General features: G+C 37.0%; 1 protein-coding gene across 7 annotated transcripts in view; it reads left to right on the forward strand.

Annotated features, from left to right (window-relative positions):
• The window catches only part of LOC18422038 (DNAJ heat shock N-terminal domain-containing protein), a 62124-nt gene that overhangs the window by 23904 nt on the left and 18669 nt on the right, over positions 1-19551 (forward strand). For 6 of the 7 annotated variants that reach the window (XM_088866195.1, XM_088866194.1, XM_006827258.4 and 3 more), the window contains exons 8-14: positions 6603-6716; positions 7486-7543; positions 7749-7845; positions 8896-8931; positions 14849-14985; positions 16148-16218; positions 16316-16369. In XM_088866195.1, the coding sequence (XP_088722321.1) occupies positions 6603-6716; positions 7486-7543; positions 7749-7845; positions 8896-8931; positions 14849-14985; positions 16148-16218; positions 16316-16369 (567 nt within the window). Of the gene's footprint in view, positions 1-6602; positions 7354-7485; positions 7544-7748; positions 7846-8895; positions 8932-14848; positions 14986-16147; positions 16219-16315; positions 16370-19551 lie in introns of all 7 variants that reach the window. The other variant, XM_088866196.1, reaches the window with a different exon arrangement.

Here is a 19551-nt window from a genome sequence, read left to right on the forward strand (position 1 = left end):
CGCGACCTCAGAAAGAAATTTAAAATGTCTGCATTATCTTTGACATTCATCTGCCCCTCGAAGGACAGGGAATGTTAAAGTGTCTGCTTCTTTGCCACTCTCCTGTCCCTCGAAGGACAGAGAGTGCCAAAGAGGGGCAACTGTAGACACCTCTTTTTAAATCTAGCAAATTATGTGGTTTCCTGAACCTTTAGGACCACATTATCTTAGTAAACCCAAATCCATAGTTCGCACAATCTACCTTGTGACCTAGAACCAATCTGCCTTCCCAGAACCCTGTAGAAACCCTGTTTTGACCCAGAATCCCGCAAATGTCTTGTTTTACCAAAAAAATCATTAAAAATAGTAAACAAATCCTTTTTGACCCAAATTTTCTTTGAGAGCTTCACAAGAGGCTGAGGAACACACATGAAGTGAAAAATCGCAATTTGGACCAAATTTGATTTGGGCAACACTAGAAGTGTCACCCAGCCTAAATTGGGCGACACAAGCGGTGTCGCCCAACCCCTTTTGTCCCAAATTGGAAATTTTCTCTAAGGCTTCGTTTTTTTGCTCTTTTGGAAGATTTTTGCCAGTTTTATTTGGGCGACACTAGGCGTGTTGCCCGGACGACACCATTGGTGTCGCCCAAACCCGAATCCCCAAAAATGGAATTTTGGGCTGGTGGGTCTGTTGGCTATGGGAAGATGCCCTTCCCAATAGATCCTTGGCCTTTATAAACTCTTTTTCATGGCCATTGGACACAGACTCTTTCAGAGAGAGAAAAGATTGAAACCCTAATCTAAAAACCCTTACCCTCTCTAGGGCGCATCAACCTAGTTCTAAACCATCTTTAGGGCACAACAACCCTTTGAAATCAGAGATCTGCTGGTCAATATCCGAATCAGAGGTAAAGAGGACGCCGGTTCTGATGCCGGCGAGCCTTGAAGGCTCTGGAGTCCAAGGGCCATCCGGCCCGGTTTGGTATTGTTTTCCCCTTTCTTTATTCTTCTTCTTATTATCTTGATTTTGTTTTGATTAGTTTTGATCAGTTTATTGCTTATAACTTGTGTTTAATGTTTTGGATCATGTTGACTTTGCCACAGATCTGAGGATCTGCTCATTTCCGGGTAGATTTGGCCTCAGATCTGAATTCGATTTATCCCACTTTCTCTACCACTTTGTTTTCATCAGTTTGAGGTGTCAAGATCCGAGAGATCTTTGTCGAAAGATCTGTTTGATTTTCATCGTAAACAGTGCGAAGTTTTGTGCACATGCGTACTGCGCGCGCTCAACTCAATGCATGCGCTTTGTGCGAAAGCCGTGCTTGTTTTATGCGCGCAATTGTGGCGGCTTGTGTGTAATTGTGCACCCTACTATTTGCCCCTCGTTCCCACATTGCGCACGAAGTGCCACCAATTTGCCCTCCATACAAAGTTTAATGTACATGTGCACCGCTTGCGCTCAACTCAAAGCGTGCGATTTGCGCAAAAACCGTGTCGATTTTGTTCGTGCAATTGTGTCGGCTTGTGCGCAATTGTGCACGCTACTATTTACCTCACGTTCCCCCAAACACGTGCGCACATAGTGCCATCAAATTACCCTCCATACGAAGTATAGTGCACATGCGCACCGCACGCTCTCAACTCAATGGGTGCGATTCGCGCAAAAATCGTGCCGCTTTGTGCACGCAATTGTGGCGGCTTGTGCGCAATTGTGCACCCTACTATTCGCCCCATGTTCCCCCAAACACGTGCGCACGAAGTGCCACCAAATTGCCCTCCGTACAAAGTTTAGTGCATGTGCATATCATGCGCGCTCAACTCAATGCGTGTGATTCGCGTGATAACCATGCCGGTTTTTTGTGCGCAATTATGGCGGCTTGTGCGCAATTGTGCAACCTACTATTTGCCCCACGTTCCCCCAAACACGTGCGCACGAAGTGCCACCAAATTGCCCTCCGTACGAAGGTTTGTGCACATGCGCACTGCACGCACTCAACTCAACGAGTGCAATTTGCCCGAAAACCGTGATGTTTTTTGCGTGCAAATGTGGCGGCTTGTGCGCAATTGTGCGCCTTACTATTTGCCCCATATTCCCCCAAACACGTGCACACGAAGTGCCACCAGATTGCCCTCCGTATGAAGTTTAGTGCACATGCAAACCGCATGCGCTCAAGTCAACGCAACTAAAAAATCCTAGAAATAAACTCTAAAACTAAAACTATAATATACATCCTTTAAAGTTGAATAAATATTTAAAAAGAAGAATAATTTTGTCCTCCATTATTCTCTCTTGGTTGGAGAAAACTCGTCATCGAGTTTTGAAGTAAGCTAAGATGAAATTGGCAATAGTTTGAGAACATTCCTCAAATTGAATGTTGTAAACATGATCCTGGGACTTGTAGGTTACTGCACTAATCAAAACACAATGATTGTGTATTAAAACTAGGAAAACCCTGAGGAAAGGGTCATTGTATGTCAGTAGAATGTTTTTAATCAAATAAATTTGTTGAAATTGCATCACTTCAGCCATGTAACCGTACTGAATTTCCCAGACTCAGCTTTAGAATACACCACGGGTGCATCTTTGAGATCGACTTCTAAACCAATAACTTCACTTATCAATTATCCTTTGAGTCCTTCATCTTTTTCCTCATCAAATACCAATTCAACCACAATCTTGATCATTATCTTAGATTGGATCTCCTACAAGATCTTGTCCTTCATCTAAGTATGCACCAAAGATTGGTGGCAGATCCCAATCTACATCCAGCTGATTTTCGTTATGATCTGTGTCAAAATCAAGAATTTCATCCTCCAAATCGAAAACCCTATAGTACTGTTCCCCACATCTAGGCCTTCTGTCACTATCCTCATCACTTGACTCCCCACGTGGAGCGCAAAAGTGAAAAGGTTTGTACTCGAGATCCTCTTGGGCTGTAAGATCGTCTTGCCCATTATTGAGGCTTGGGAACTGCTGCCCCAGCTATTGTACTTGCCTTTCAAGTTCCTCAATTCTGTCATCTATGGGATTGCAAAGTAGATCTACGAAAACCCCTTTTTACGGCCCCTTCTCGTTGCCATGGTTTCGTCGAAATCGCAAAATCTAGGGAAATAATCAACAAAAAACTGCTGAAATCAACAAGATTTAGGTTTTTTTTGCAAAACTTTGGGTAAAATCAGCAAACCCTAGACCTCCGCTAACTTCCCTGTTTTGTTGTTGACCTAGGGCACTAAAAAATCAATGCTACAGCAACTCCGCACAATGCTACAATAACTCCATATAGTGCCATGGTAATTTCGTACAATGCTACAGTACGCCGTACAAATGCTACAGTTCTTTCCGTATATCGTGGGCTTTGATACCAATTTGATGTTGGGAAATTTGAGGCAACAGTTAAATTGACAAGAAACAAAGCTAAACACATGGATAATTCAAATAAACCTAGGGTTTCTCCTTTATACCCCAAGCTATGTTCCAAAAGCTTAAGCTTTTCTCTCTTTCAATTCTAAAAGTTGTGGAATTGATCCTCTCAAGGCCCCACACACCTCTTATATATTATAATTCAATGTTCAAATATATTACATGCCCATTCGATAATTAAAATGGCTTATATATCCTAACTTAAACTTAAATTTTATAATGATATTTTTACCCCTGTGAACAATAGTACTTATGATGTAAATAAAAAAAATAAAAACCTTAGAATCCCAGAAAAGCTAAACAACCCTAGAAATAAATCTTATAACTAAAACTATAATATACATCTTTTCAAGTTGAATAAAAATAAAAAATAAGAATAATTTTGCCGTCTATATCCCCTAATGTAGACCCATTGTCATTGAAAACTCACTCGTCTCTCCACTAGTTGTTCATACACCAGTTACCGCTCTATTGTATATATCTCTCACCAAGTCGATGTAGTGTTTGGAGACCCTTTCCATTTTCAACACCCATCAAGTGAAATCTCAAGGTATTCTATGATAAGCTTTCTCCAGATCAATAAAAACCATGTGGAGGTCTTTTCCCTTCACCCTAAACTTTTCAATCAGTTGCCTAAGTAGGAAAATAGTCTCCAGTGTTGATCTCCTTGGCATAAAGCATAATTGATTTTCTAATATACTTGTTTGATGCCTTAGTCGTTGCTCAATCACTCTCTTTCAGAGCTTCATAGTGTGGCTCATAAGTTTGATCCCTCGATAGTTCGCACAATTTTATGTCTCATTTGTTCTTGTAAATAGGTAGCACAATACCTTTCCTCCATATGTCTGGCATTTTTTTTTTTCTCAACACCTTGTTGAACAACTTGGTTAGCCAGTCAATACCAATCTCCCCATGCACTTCCAAACCTCTATCGGGATACCATCTGGTCCTAAAGTTTTTCCTATCTTCATCTTTTTCAAAGCTTCTTTCACTTCCTATATCCTAATTCTACGAATGTATCTATGACCTTCGTCCTCATTTATACCAACTGTTCTTTCTACCGCTATGTTCCCATTGGGTCCGTCATTTAATAGTTTATTAAAATAAACTCACCACCTTTTGTTAACCTCTTCATCGTTCACCAAGACTTTTTCTATCTCATTTTTTACTATTTTGAAGACATATTTTTCACCTTTTCTTGTTTTTGGTTTACTTATAGATTATTATATGCCTTAAGTTTAGCCTTACTTACTATTTTTTTGACGTTTTTCTTAGCATTTTTATGCTTTTCTAAGTTTTGATAATTTCTATTACACTGTCAAGTTTTATAACATGATCGTTTTTCGGTAATGGCCTTATGAACCTCATCACTCCATCATCAAGTTTCTTTATATTATCGAAATTCCTTTTCCCTTAACATTCTCCTAAAATTTCTTTTACTATTTTCTTAACACATTTAACCACATCTCATTCCACATAACACTGACCTCGTGTTCAGAATTCTATTTTCCTTGTTGAGCTAATTTATCGTTAAATAAGTCTATTTTTTCATTTTTTAAATTCCACCACCTAGTTCTTGGACACCCATTAATTTCACCCCTTCTATTTTCTCATTTTTTAAATAAGTCTATTTTCTCATTATGTCTTGTGCAATTAATTAATACATTTCCTGAATTGGTATATTTGCTTATTATATACGAATAGTTAATTGGTATGTCCTTTGATAGAGCATAATGGTAGACCAAGACTTGTGTAGCTGATCCCAATTAGTTGGGAAAAAGATTTGATGATGATGATATATGAATCAAGGTATAAAAAAATGGATAGCTGACCTGGATCGGCCACCCCAAAAACCTTGTTGGAGAACCTGTCTCATGTTGCGTGTAGAAAATAATAAACCTGTCTCATTATTGTGCAAAAAATATGTAAATATTGAGAACCTATCTCATGTTGCATGTTTGTTGTCTATTAAATTCATTTTATAATCAAAATAAAGTTTGCAACATGACAATAAAGTTTAAAATGAATCTCTCTAACTCAATTTATTTATTTTATTATTGTATTAACTTATGAATTTTGATTTTTGAAAGAAACTATATGGAACAAATTTAATGGAAGATGTTACTAGAGGGAGAATTTTAGTAGAATTATTTGTTTGTACTTCTTAGTAGAGAGAATTTTACTAGAATTAATTTTAGTGGAACTATGATAAGAACATTAAAAAAAAGAGACGCTAAGGTTGGGAGGGGGGAGAGAGAGCGAGAGGCAGGATTATTGGGGCCACTTAGTCGTAAAAGGAGGAAGAGCTTGTGGTGAGGTGAGGTGATACCCATTTATCCCACATCGAAGACACAAAGGAGGGAAAGCTTGAATAAAACCCTCAAGCTACGTGGCCTAGAGTGTATCTTGTTTAGCACATGCTTTGGGGTGATGTGTGCTCATTTAAGAGTGGTTAGGGCCCACCAGTAGGTGGTCCTTCTATAAGATTTCGAAAAAGGGGTGGGCCACCGCCTTTCATTTTTAAAAAGTTAAACACTAACAGAACCGGATAGAGCCAGCCAGAATTGGATAGAGCCGGCCGGTTCTGTCAGAGAATCGGTATGGACTGGTCTGGATTGGCCGGTTCAAAAGGGGATACGACAGGATCCTGATATATTAAGGATACGGAACGATCAAGATGATTTCCGATCCGGATAGGGCGATTCCGTTCCGGATCGCCGAATTTTCAAACACTGATATGAATACTTAATTATGTTAATGCTTTATTTTGTTTGTATCTATATGCAGCTATGCACATGATCGCATTTCCATGGCTGCATATATTTGGGTTGTAAATGTGCATGTTAATTGCTTGCATGGTTTTTGAACTGTAGGCCTGCTATTGGTGTTTGCTGCATTCTAGTTTTTACGTTTTGTCTTTGTTTAGAATATAAAGTGTTTTTTGCCCTTTTTCTCTTGTAAATTTTTTTTGCACACATAGTTACTTGGATGTCTGCTAGAGTTGGGTCCATATGGTCATATTTTTGTTTGTGTACATATGCATGAGGTTGCCCATAAGTGATGGCAGTTAGAAGTCATTCACCAACACATTCTTGGTTGTGTTGTTTTAAGAATGCTTACCACACTTGACGGTTGTATATTATGCCCATATTTAATCGTTGAAACACCATGATAATCTATTTATATTTTCTTTTCAGCTCATCTGCTTGATGGAGTTGCGGAAACTGATGTTGTGGAGCTTGGTGAAGTTGAGCTTGCAAAATACCTCGCCGAGAAAAGCAAAACCACTGGGAAACCTTTCTTTCGACGGGGTAATATACGCTTAGCGATTGTCTTTCATATCTTGAGATTCTCTTATCTCATGGTTTTCTTCAGGAGATAGAATAATCAAACCTGGTCTATCATGCTGCATTGGGTATTTCATGTTTGTTGTTTGTATATACTGCTGAACAGAGGAAAAGATATTGAACTTACCTCTACATATGGAAATATGGTGGGTCTTTGAGATTGTGTGCATGATAATAAAAATTCATTTCCTAATAATATTATTTCAATTGAGGTTATCCAGTATCTTAAAATGATCTGCATGGAGCTTTATGCAATGTTTATTCATTTATTAATTCTGATCATGCTTTGGGTGCTGAATATATTTTGAAGGTTCTCTCTCATTTATGATTTGTCCTATACCGAAGTTTGATTTGGCTATTCTTCTCATGATAATTGATATCTGATCAGTGATTTAAAACTTGCTGGGCTGACTTGGGACTCGCCTGAGTCGGCTCGGATCAGGACGCAGGCATTTCCAAAATGAGAAGCCCAAAGCAGGGATTCTCTTGAGCCTAGGGTATCCTTACCCTTTCGTAGTTTGTATAAAATTGGCCAAGTCGGACCTCAGACTCCCTTGGATTCATCCATTTTGTGATTAGCTCGGGCTTAACCCTAGCAAGTGTGAGCCCAAGTCCATTTTTTTGAATGCTGCTGATCTTGATTAATTAGGACCATCTGCTTTTATTGCTAATGACTTATAATTCTTATATAGAGTTGTGTTGTCATTACCATCATTTTCCCTGCAAAACACAGGTCTTCCTTCACTCATTGCCTTTCCTCATGGTTGTAGAAGCTCAGAATGTCTTATTCGGTCAGTTTCTTTTTTCTTGCAGATCTGTGTCTTATATTGCTTTGTTTCTTCACTAAAACTACTTACCGTAATATGTTTTCAACTGTCAAAACTGCTGCCTGCTATGCTCCTTTTTGTAACCTTTATGCTATATCTCTATATTCTAAGAGTCCTCCTTTGTTCTAATTTTAGCGATTTCTAAGAGTTCAACAAAATTATGCATCAGGTACCAAGGAGATCTTTCAGTGGATGCTGTTGTAGATTGGATGACGACAATCGTACTTGGGTTGCCTCGTATTCTTTACTACTCTAAGGAGTCATTGGTAATTATGTTACTGTATAACGTTTGGTCTTTATTGATACTGCAGAATCTTTTGATCAACTAAACTTGTGGGTTTAGTGTGGTCTCTAGAATTTTTGCTATGGTGGTGGTAATCTTCTTTTGATATTGATATTAAGCCAAAGAATTGTGCCTGGCTGAAATTATCCCATCCAAGGGGAATCTTAATTGAGGCAGGATGGTATCATGGGTCAAATGCCCTTCACTCTTGCGCGGCCTTGTTGTGGGGCCGCACCTCCTAGTCCTAGCATGTTCCTGTATATTATTGTACAGTTTTCTACACGCAACCTACTTGATTTGAAATGTTTATAGTTGTCTTACCTATGGAAAATTAGCAAAACTGTGAATTTGTTTATAAACACATTTTGAGCCCTCTAGCTGTATGTTTTGACCCTACATATAGCATTTCTCAACTCTAAAAGCATAAGGAAACCCATACATTTCTTCAGTTTCCATATTACTACTAGGAAACTGTTGGTTCTGAATGCATTTCGTTACTCCATATGGAAGTTTGCTTTTAGTGGGCCTTCCGCTGGGTAACCACTTTCCAATGCAAGGAAAGAGAAGTTGGTCCTTAAACTGCGCAATTACATAATCTGGCTGAAGGTCTAGTCAGACTTTAAACAGTTCCACGTAACAATCATGGCTTTTCTATGTGCAATCTACTTTATATTTGAATTTTGAACGATCAAGGTTTTTTTTTTATGGAAAAGAACACGAACATTGTCCCATATCTTTTTGTTTTTGAAACTTTTAGATGCCGTCTTTTCACGTTTTCAATTCTCTTTAGCATTTTGTTTTCGTATATTTCTTCGTTTCAGAAATCTCTTATGGTGCTAACTTGAAATATATCTCTGAATTTCTTGAAGTCATGCCAAGATGCATGACCCAATCAGGGCAACAATGATTTGTTCTGTTGTATTTGAGCCTTATGATGTATTCTTTGCTATGTACTTCCATGTTAATAGAAATTGCAATTTTGTCATTATATATGCCTTAGTAGGAGGTGACAAGGAACTTTGTTTCCCTTCAGGTGCAAGATTTCATTATGAAGGCTGGTTCTCATAAGGTATTCCCTCATGTACTTGGAACCGGCATCATTGCTTACAGCCTTAATTTATTAGCTATTACATCCCATAAACTAATGGTTGGGTGGCCCTTCATTGACATTCTTTGGGACCTTTTACATAAATTTTTTATTGACTGATATGTGGAATTTTGTATTATAACCAGTGATTTTTATTCAAGCAAAACTTACCTCAGACTGTTTCCTTAAGTTGTGTAAAGGCTACTTATAAAAACTAATATAATGAAAAATAAATTGCATTGTGGTTCTGTTGGGTTTTGTGGCCTTTAAATGTTATGAGAGCATGTAAAAAGGCATTTATAGTGGATTATACACTTCAGTGGGAGTGTGTATTTCTTGATTTATAGTGGATTGTACATTTCTATGGCCTTGATCATATCCAAAACCCTTACCCCTTAGGCCTGTGCCACTACCGAAAAGGGTTTACAGAAGATCGTCCCTTGTTGAGGTCAGTGAGATGCCCAGAGATAGTTTGTAGGCCAGGAGAGCTGTGTGGTCTCCTGTATTGGGATGTAGGCTGTGAGTGTAAGGGTTAAATCCTCAATAAACTTTGGTATGACATGTAAAGGATATGTGTATATACGTATAGAAAGAGTCCCCCCTTTTGCACTGTAGTGACATGTGCTTAGCTTGCTCATAACAGGGGGCAGAACTGTAATCCACATTCGAGATTGTGGTTCCACTATTTATTGGCTCGATTTGATGAGCCAATCATGAGCCTTGCATGAGACTGTGGGTCATGGGATTCTTTGGGTCTGTTTGAGAAGACAGTTGTGGATCACAGTCACTACGTCGGGTAGAATGCCCTTATAGTCATTTATTTTGACCTATTGGTACCTTTCACTTCTAGATTTTTTTTTTAATATTTTTTTCAGTATTATAATTCTTTATGTTAATATTTTAAAAAAAACTATCATCATCGTCATCATTTGAGCCTTTTTCCAACTATTTGGGGTTGGCTACATGAATCTTAGTTTGCCACTTTGCTATGTCAAGGGCCATACCTTCAGTGAGGCAAAATTTTTTTCGTAACTTTTAAAAAGAAATTTTTGTTGTAAATTCCTTAAAAGGGTAATTCTGAAAATATGGAAAAGTATAGGGGCATATATGAGGCCCTTGGATTTAGCCCCACATGTGTGCCACATCCCATGGGTGGGCCTTTGGGGCCCATGGGGCCCCGTACATCACCCATAGGGGTATGTGTGACCTATTTTTGTGGGAGTTAGTTTTGACAAATTTTTATTATTATTTTGACTTCCTACAATTATAAATAAATTAGGGAGTTCTAGAAGGTTTTTATATTGGTATAAACCTAATTAGACTAGAAGTGGATATGGGTCAAATATTTAGGAGATAAAATTTTTAATATGCCTTCCTAAATCATGATGGCTGATTTGTGGGATGGATGACTTAGATTTAATTCTCTCACCTCATAGATTTTCTAAATTCCTGTTGGTCTTGGTGAGTCATTGGATAGGCATACTGGGGGATAGATTTTCTAAATTCCTATTGGTCTTGGTGAGTCATTGGATAGGCATACTGGGGGCAGGGGCAGGGGCAGGGGCAGGGGGAGGAGGAGGCCAAGGTCTTGAGGCCTATATAAGGAGGTGAATCCTACTTCTCATAACTCACTATTGGAGCCTCTATTTCCTCTAATTCTCTCTCCTCCACACCCCAAACTCTCTCTCTCTAGGTGTGCCACCCTGTAAGAAATTAATAAGGGGTGGCACGCCACCCTGTAAGAAATTAATAAGGGGTGACATGCCACCCTATAAGAAACTAGTAAGGGGTGGCACGCTAACCCTAATTATGGTTTCATTGTAGACAAAGGATTATGCCCAGCCTAGAAAGGGATGTGTCTTCATGGTATGCCCTAGTTTGTTCTAAAGGGGTTATCTAACAAACCCTAATTGTCTTTTACACCCTTTGAAATCCTATTTTAAGAGGGATTGCCTAAGGAAACTTCCTTGCACTGAGAATTTAGCAAGACTAATAGGATTGAAGTGCATCATCGGTTTGGAAATTGGGTGTAGGGCTTACTAAGTCCTATGGGGGTGACCCTAGGCCTAGTCCAGTAAGTCTTCTTGACTATTTTGTTTTTTTTTCAGTCTTATGTGCATATTTATTTTGTATTTTCGATAATATTGTTTTTATTTTAATTAATACTGGAAGCTTAGTTTTATTCCTGGGCACTTTTAAGTGAAATTTAGATTCAATAATAAAGAAAAGAAGAATTTTTTTTATTTTATAGCTTTGAATTCCACATGGCCGTACCTTTCAAGTTTTAAACCATGAGGGGTCAAATTTGGTTATTCTGGTCGCCAATTTAAGGGTCTCCTAACGATAGTTAGCAAATCGCCGTTTTAAATGCGATTTTTTCAAAAAATTGGAGGTTTTTTTAAAAACATTTTATTCTATGATTTTTCAAAAGAGCGCCAAAAAATCACGTTAGGCGATTTTTTGGTATTTACAATAAATCGTTTCAATTTTTTTTTTTTCTATTAATAACCTCTAAAATCTTTTTTTGGTAGCTTTTCCTGCTTTATGAAATTTTCATTTTTATACGTCATAAAAAACAATAATTTTTTGGAAAAGAAAAATTCCCCTACAAAATAATTTATCTCCTGTTAGGGTTATTTCTTGTGCGTGCTAGGGTTTAGCCTCAAGTTGCAGATTATAGTTTTTTTTTTTAAACCCTAAAACGGGATCATTGCATATTGGAGCTTTTTGAATTAAATCTCTTTTTATTTATTATTTATTTACTAGTTATTGAATCACTGTTTATGATGCTCGATGGTTACAGAAAGAGAAAACAATGGTTTGATGGGTACAGAGAGAGAAAGAGAACCATCTGATAGAGAAGAATCCCAAAGAAATAAGGGGTAAATAGATTAGGGAAAAATAGAACTATCTCAAAGAAATTAGGGGTAAATTGATTAGGGAAAAACAAAGATCGTGAAAACAATACAGATTAGGGAAAATTAAGGAAAAATTTAACATCTTACAGAAATTAGGGAAAACAAAGAACCATATGATAGAGAGAACTTTCAAAGCACAAATTCAACATTTATTGTCAAAATCTCCAAATTTAACATAGCTCAAAATCCTCAAATTTAACATAACTCAAAGAACATTACATTAGGGAAAAATAAATTCGGGAAAAGATACAGATTAGGGCTTTTCCCTTAACCTGATTTAACAATCCATCAGCTTAAAACAGATAACACCATCACCATCTGATTTCGACACAGAGCATCCATCTGATTTTCTTCACACATAGGTTCACCCTCATCTTCAAAAAGACAGCACCATCTCAAAAACCTTTGCATATGCTTGTGCCTTCTCTTCTATGCTCTTCTTTGAGAGATGCGTGGTGACCCACTCCCCCCCTCTCTCACTCTCTCTCCATTTCTCTGCCTCCACTTCTCCTTCTCTCAATGTGCATTCTCTTCTCTACATAAAACGAGCGATAGCTTTGTACAACACGCGTCCTTCTTTACAACACACGTCTTTCGTCTTTACAACACGATGGGTAAATAGCTTCGTCTTTACACTTGGCCTTTATTTTGCATCAAGTTTGGGCAATCTAGGGCCTACAATTTAGACCTATATCTTTAATGTGCACCGACATCTTTAATTTGAGGTAAAATAAAAATTTACTTGGGTTCAATATGTCTAAAATGAGTTGTGTTCCCTCAACTATCAAGTGAATTGAGTTCACTCAAGTGTATCCTATTTCAAAATTTTTAATATTTTAAACTTATCCCTTTTTTTCACTCCGATTTTTTTAGCCTAGTCCAATAAATTTGCGATATCTTTACATAAAATATTTTTGCCAATCTGTATTTTTTTGCCCGATTTTTCATCTGAGTTTTTAAAATAAAAACGATTTATTTATGATTTTATGGTGATCTGATTTATTGATAGTTCCCGACTTGCTAACTATGCTCTTGACGCACTTTAGTTGATCTTTCGTCGACATCTAATGGTATTTTTCTCGTCACCATCAAGAGTTTTAGTTTCTTGTGAGTTGTGCATGCAAAATGTGCATGAAAGATTCTTATCTTATTTCAATGGTCTACTAGGAGGGAAGATCAGCGACTTCATTTGAGTATGCAATGTTTAATTAGTTTAGGAAAATAAATATTGGAAATGGCCAGCATAGATAATGAAGATAAACTCATTTCTCTGATAATGCTCGAGCAATGATATATTGTAATATGTAAATATACAAACATCGCTCAAGCAGCACTCATTAATTATAGCACTCTACATAGGTTTACATGGGTCTTAGACTGCGATTCTTGCCTCCATGTATTCTTTATGTGATTAATGGTTCCTCAACAACAAGCAAAGGAGTCATCTTCATAGAGACCATCCTACTTCCACCAGTTTCCAAGCTGCTTGATTCCAGCAATTCACATAAGGAACTAAACATCCTAATATCAAGCTATATTCTAATTGATCAACCTTGTGTATCTGGATCGATTTCTCCTTTTAAGTTATTGTTCTGCTAATTGGACTCCAATGTTCTTGTTGAACTCACTGATATTCTCCTTAAGAAATCCAACACATCATGTGTGATATACAAGCCAGTAAGTTACATTGATTGACTAGCTAGAATATTGGTGTTCTAATTTCATCTTGTCATTAGTAATGTAGATAACCTCTTTATTCATCTTTCCTCCGGTATAATATGGATTTTGGAACAAATCCATTCAGTATCCCATGGTTATATAATTGGTCTAAGAAGGGTGAGGATTTTAAACTTTCCCTTCACCTGTCCCAAGTTTGGTAAAGGAGGTGGGTCGTGTCAGGTAGGCAGCCAATGTAAAATTTTATCAAAATTTTCCATAAATCCGGAAGCCAACCCCAGTTAGTTGGATAAAGGCTTTGACGATGATGATGATGACCCCGTGGTTATAGAATCTTCTATTGGGTTGGTTGTGGAATACATGCAAGTTGGATGAAGTTGGCCCAATTTGACTGATTCCATCCAGGATCGACAAAATGACAGACTTTCTTTTGTTTGTTACTAGCAATATCTTTGTTTTTGGTTAGTGAGAGAAATAACTTACGAGAAGACTTGTAGTTTAATATCAAAGGGAAATCACTCACTTCTAATTTTCCAGCAGTAGACCACTTCCGTCAATTGATGAAGTCATCTACCTCATTTGATGATTCCGTCTGTCCCATATGGCAACTATTATATGGTTTCTTTTTTAATAATCTCTAAGCATGTGACTTGAACCCTAAAAGAAAATGAATTGCTCCTCTTAGTGATCGACTCCTTATCTGTTTTTCTATTCTGAAGGGTCTCCATAGTCATAAGACTGTAGCATGAACAAAGAGCCTTAAAGAGGAACACCTAAGGATGTTATACAAAGTGGAGTTTGTGAGAGTATCTTACCATGTGGTTTGGGGAACCTTCACCTGTGCTTTACCTAATGTGGTTGCACTGGTGTACAAAGTTGTGGCTTATATATATCAATAGTAAGACGATCATGACAAATACACAAAACTGTGTGCATGCTAATGCATAGCAGATACCATTAATGTGACCATACTCTTTGAAAATCTTCTCCTGAAAGTTATCCTCAAATTTTACTTTGTTGCTCTATTATCAAAAAATTTAAAAAGGAAAAAGAATCATGAACGGGAGAAAGGAGCTGTCAATAAAATTGTACTCACCACCTTACACATGCACGAAAGGATAAAAAAATTGTACATTCTCCTCGCTTTATTGGAAATGTGTCTATTCTACTTTCTCTTTCCTAATAGTCCTACCCTAATCATTGGTTACCAAACTATTTTCGTATATAGGCACCATCTTGATATGTTTTTTCTTACACGCCATGCCTTCTGACATGATCATCCTTTTTGCTGAATTTATTGTCAGGCAAAAGTTATAGGCTTCTCCAAAACTGGGGAACGTGCTGCTCCTTTTTTGCGCCAGGCAGCAAAGGACTATTGGGCTTATGCTTCTTTTGGATTTGTGCTGTGGCGCGAAGAACTTTCTTCCATTTGGTGGAACATGTAAGAACATTTATGTGATTTTCTATTCATAATTGAAAATTTTGATCGGTTGAAGGCTTTATCTTTGGGGATTTTGTATTTGTCTTTTCATTACATTGACTTGAAACTGATATGTAGCTAGTTTTATGAGAAGTTGCTATATGGAGGATCTTGTGATTTGTGGTAATCAGAAAAGGAAAGTTATGTGGTTTTAATTTCTGGAAGTTGAAGCCCTTAGAATATCTTGTTTAGGGAGGTTTCCTAATTGGCAGGTACTTTTCCAATTGAATACTTTCAAATATCCAGTTTGCCTAGGATTCTAGCAGCTTCCTGGAATACATGGGAAAGGTCCTGTCTATGATGCAATAATATTTATATATTCTTAGGACTAGGCTGTAGGCTAGGTGGCCAGGGTGGAGGGGTGCCACAACACTATGACAAGAGGTCTACTCCTATTACGTAGGGGAGCCCTTCCCTGCTGAACTGCCCAGATGATATTCTTGTATATGCTTAATGTACAAATACTAATTAAGGATACTTTTAGGATACTTGTGGATATAGAATAGCATAACTCTCTGTGTGTCCATGCACGAAATCCAGTCAAGTATGATGGGACTTTTTGTCTAAACTTAAAATGATGAAACAATGCAGTGTCACTAAATATATTGCTTGCTTATACATCATCACATTTACTTTTTGTTGTCCTTGTTCTATTCTTTGTTTCACATTCTAAAAGCGATGTCGTGCTTTTCTGTTTTAAGAAAGCAAAACTGCTATAACATGGACTTCTACATTTGTAACAAGTGCTACACCAGTGTAACATATTTATATTATGAATTGTTTGTTCCTAATGGAAGATAGTTCTCCAATATTATGTTTCAGATTCTAAAAGCGATGTTGTGCTTTTCTTTTTAAAGAAAGCAAAACTGCTATAACATGGACTTCTACATTTGTAACAAGTGCTACACCAGTGTAACATATTTATATTATGAGTTGTTTGTACCTAATGGAAGATAGTTCTCCGATATTATGATTTTGAGAACGATATGACAAGAATCTTATGGAAGATAGTTCTCCTTGATGCGCACTTCTTTTTTAATCCTTGTTCATACTTGTCCATGTCTTTAACTGGTGCACAAATAGATTTTGACCTTATACTTTTGCCATTTTGGCTTGTCAACAGGTTTGAGGTGGAATCTGCTCCAGCACTTGTCTTTCTAAAAGATCCTGGTGTAAAGCCTGTTGTTTACCATGGCATGTTGCTTGTTCCTTTTTTTCTATTTTGGGCTTCTATGGAATGTGGTAGGAGTTGCAATAATATTCTTTTCATAATTCATCTCTTTTAATGCAGGAGCTCTTAATAGCTCAAGCTTTTTAAGTATCATTGAGCAAAACAAACATCAAGGTATGATTATCACACCATATTCTCTCTGTTAATACATAATTCATTATATCACATTTTAAAGATCATACCATATTCTCTTTGCTAATACATAATTCATTATATCGCATTTTAAAGGTTGTGTGTTCTTCTTTTGTTTCTTATCTGGATGGAAGAATTTCATGAAGCACACATATACTAAAATTATCTTTAGTATTTATTTTTCTTGGAGAATAATATGTGGATATCAAAAGTTATGAACAATATACCATATCGAAATATATGCATATGTGAATTGGTTATTTACTATGTTTTGCAACTATTAATTGTTGGGGTTTGTGGCCTTTATAGGTCATGAGAGCATGTAAATATGATAAATTATAGTTGATTATACACTTCAGTGGGAGTGTCATATGGTTGACTGACCTAGGTTGGGCAGTCTATGGCTCTGGTCATATCCAAAATCCTTCCTATGGGGCATGTGAAACTACCATCGAGGGTTTAAGTGAGGAGAGCTATGTGGTCTCCTATGTGCGGATCTAGGCTTGTAAGATTGAGCGTTAAATCCTCAACAAAAGTTCTGCATGACATACACCTATGACTTCCTCATTTTGGGAAGCAACCCTATATGCAGGGACACATGTACATGTGCATAGAGAGACCCCCTTGCACTGTTGTGATATGTGCATATTTGATTTGCTCTCAAGGGGGAACTTGTAATCCACATATTAAGCTCCACTGTTTATTGACAAGCCAACCATGAGCCCCTGCACTAGACTGTGGGTCATGGGTCTCTTTGGGTTTGTTTGAGAAGACAATTGTGGATGATGGATCGTTGGGTTTTTGACCGATATGGTACCAATTCACTTCTAAGTTGTATTTCTGAGTGTTTAGATTTTTTGTAGAACTTCATAAATTTTATGTCAAGTAATTTCATGTTTCTGTGTTTTGTGGATATTTTTTCATAATTTTAAAAGTTTTAAATGCATAAAAACCCGGTAAGGGTATTTCTATAATTGATGCAAGACAAGATGCGTCTTATTTTTGAATTTTTCTTATTAAATTTTAATGATGTATTTTTCGAAATTTCTCGGGTTGTGTTTTTAAAGGTTTTAACTTCTTTTAGGGATTTTAGGATTTTTTTGTATTTTTTAGAATTTTAGGCGATGTTTAGAAAAGTGGTTACTGGTTAGAATATTTATGGAATTATTTGTTTTATTAAGGGTAAAAGGGTCATTACAAAATTTTCTTTTAAGTGAAGGGACTTATAGGGTATTTTGATAATGACTTAATTGGGGGTAGTTTTGGTATGTCTTCATTATAATGTAATAAAATGGCCTAGGGTGTTGGAATTTCTAAGACTTTTGGGATGTAAACAGTAAAAACTAGGTTGTGAATAGTAACAGTAATCTCTATTTAGGATTTTAGGGTCACTCTTTTATGCAAAGAAAGCTAGATCCACCTAAATGTGGTCTATTTTGACAGGTTATTGAACTGTTTTGTCTATTTTTCTCAATTTTCCTGCATCAAAATGGTATGAGAGCCTAGGTTTTCTTCAACAACAAAGTTGGGAATCTAAAACCAAGTATAGATTTTACTGATTTTAGGTTAAGTTTTGCCAAGTCAGCCTAGAACTTGCGGTTTCCACTAAGTTTTGTTGATTCTTTGTTTGTGATTTCGATGAACTTATGACAACAAGAAGAGGTCCAGCAGGGGTATTCATATGAATCCACCTCATGATGAGCGGTATCAGGAGATAGAGGATATTAGTCGACTAGTTCAAGAACTTACAAGGTAGCTTGCAGGCCTCTATCATGGGCGAGATGAAGGTAAATGCAACCTAGGTTTTTTATTTTCACTACCAGGAGAAATAGAAACTATTTAGGAGCTTTAAACTAACTAACACCATAATTATTAGCACAAAATAAGCTGGAAATTCACTGAAAATAGAAAATAATACCGTAATTAATTAAGTCTACTGAGAAGACTTACTAGACGATGCCTGGAGTTATTCTACCAAGACTTGATACACCCTACACCCGATTCTTTGACCGATTACACACTTTTACTCCTTAAGGTGTTGCTGAAAATTCTGAGATAGGGAAGCTTTGTAGGCATTGCTTCTTTTTTTTAGGGTTTTTAGAGAGCTCAAAATCAACTAGGGTTTATAGAAACCCTATGGGAACAAATTTGGGCTGAATATGTGAGTTGATTTCTATGTAGGTTGGGCTTCTCCCTTGTTTTCTTCAAAATACTGTAAACCCTTGCTCTAGGTTTCTCTATAACACCACCTATATTTTCTTTAACACAAAAATATAGATAGAGAGAGTGGCGTGCCTCCCTATGGGTAAAGAAAGGGACATATGACTTCAAGTTTCTTTTGGAGAGAGAAGAAAATTCTGACGTGGAGAGAGGGAGAGAGTAGGTGCATGAGAGAGAATCTTTTATTGGAGAGAGAAAGATCATGTAATGAGAGAGGAGGTTCAAATAGCTTTAGATAGAAACAAGATCTATCTCCTATTTTAAATAGGATCCAACCTTATTCAATTTCCAACTTGATCTTTAGGATAATTAGAAAATCTGTGGGGTGAGAGATATTTAATTAGAAACAAATCCATTCTAAAAATCAGCTATTATGATTTTGGGTGGAAATATAAGAATTATGCCCTTTGACTTTGACCTAACTCCAATTCCTATTTAAAAGTTGAAATGTAATCCATCTGTATCATAGATCTCTCATAAGGTTAGGAAACCAAATCTAAATTTGAATTAAATTTTCTATGTTATTTTAAATTTTGAACAACTGTAAACCCTCACCGTGCCCCCCCCCCCTCCCCTTCCTAAAAACACGGTGTGGCCCTTTTATTTACCACAAAAAGTTGTGTGGGGGTTTTATTGTATAAAAGAAATTGGCATGCCACCTTTTAGCTAAAAAGGTGGCGTGCTCCCCCTTCTGCTTAAAAAAAAGGGTGTGTCACCCTAGGAGCTCATGTAGGCCCCACATGGGTGGCACACACATGTCAGCCCCACATGGGTGGCATACATGTGTGGGGTTGGGTCCTTGGTCCTCACATGTGCTTTGTAAAATACTGAAATTTTAAAAATACTCTTTTATGAAAAATACTGCAGCAATAATAAATTAAAAAATCTGAAAAAATATTTCAAAGTCATAAAGACATTTAGAATACCAAAAGAAATTATATTAG

Source organism: Amborella trichopoda, chromosome 4, assembly GCF_054954075.1.
Source record: "Amborella trichopoda isolate Santa Cruz 75 chromosome 4, AtrichopodaSantaCruz75HAP2 v2.0, whole genome shotgun sequence".
NCBI lineage: Eukaryota > Viridiplantae > Streptophyta > Magnoliopsida > Amborellales > Amborellaceae > Amborella > Amborella trichopoda.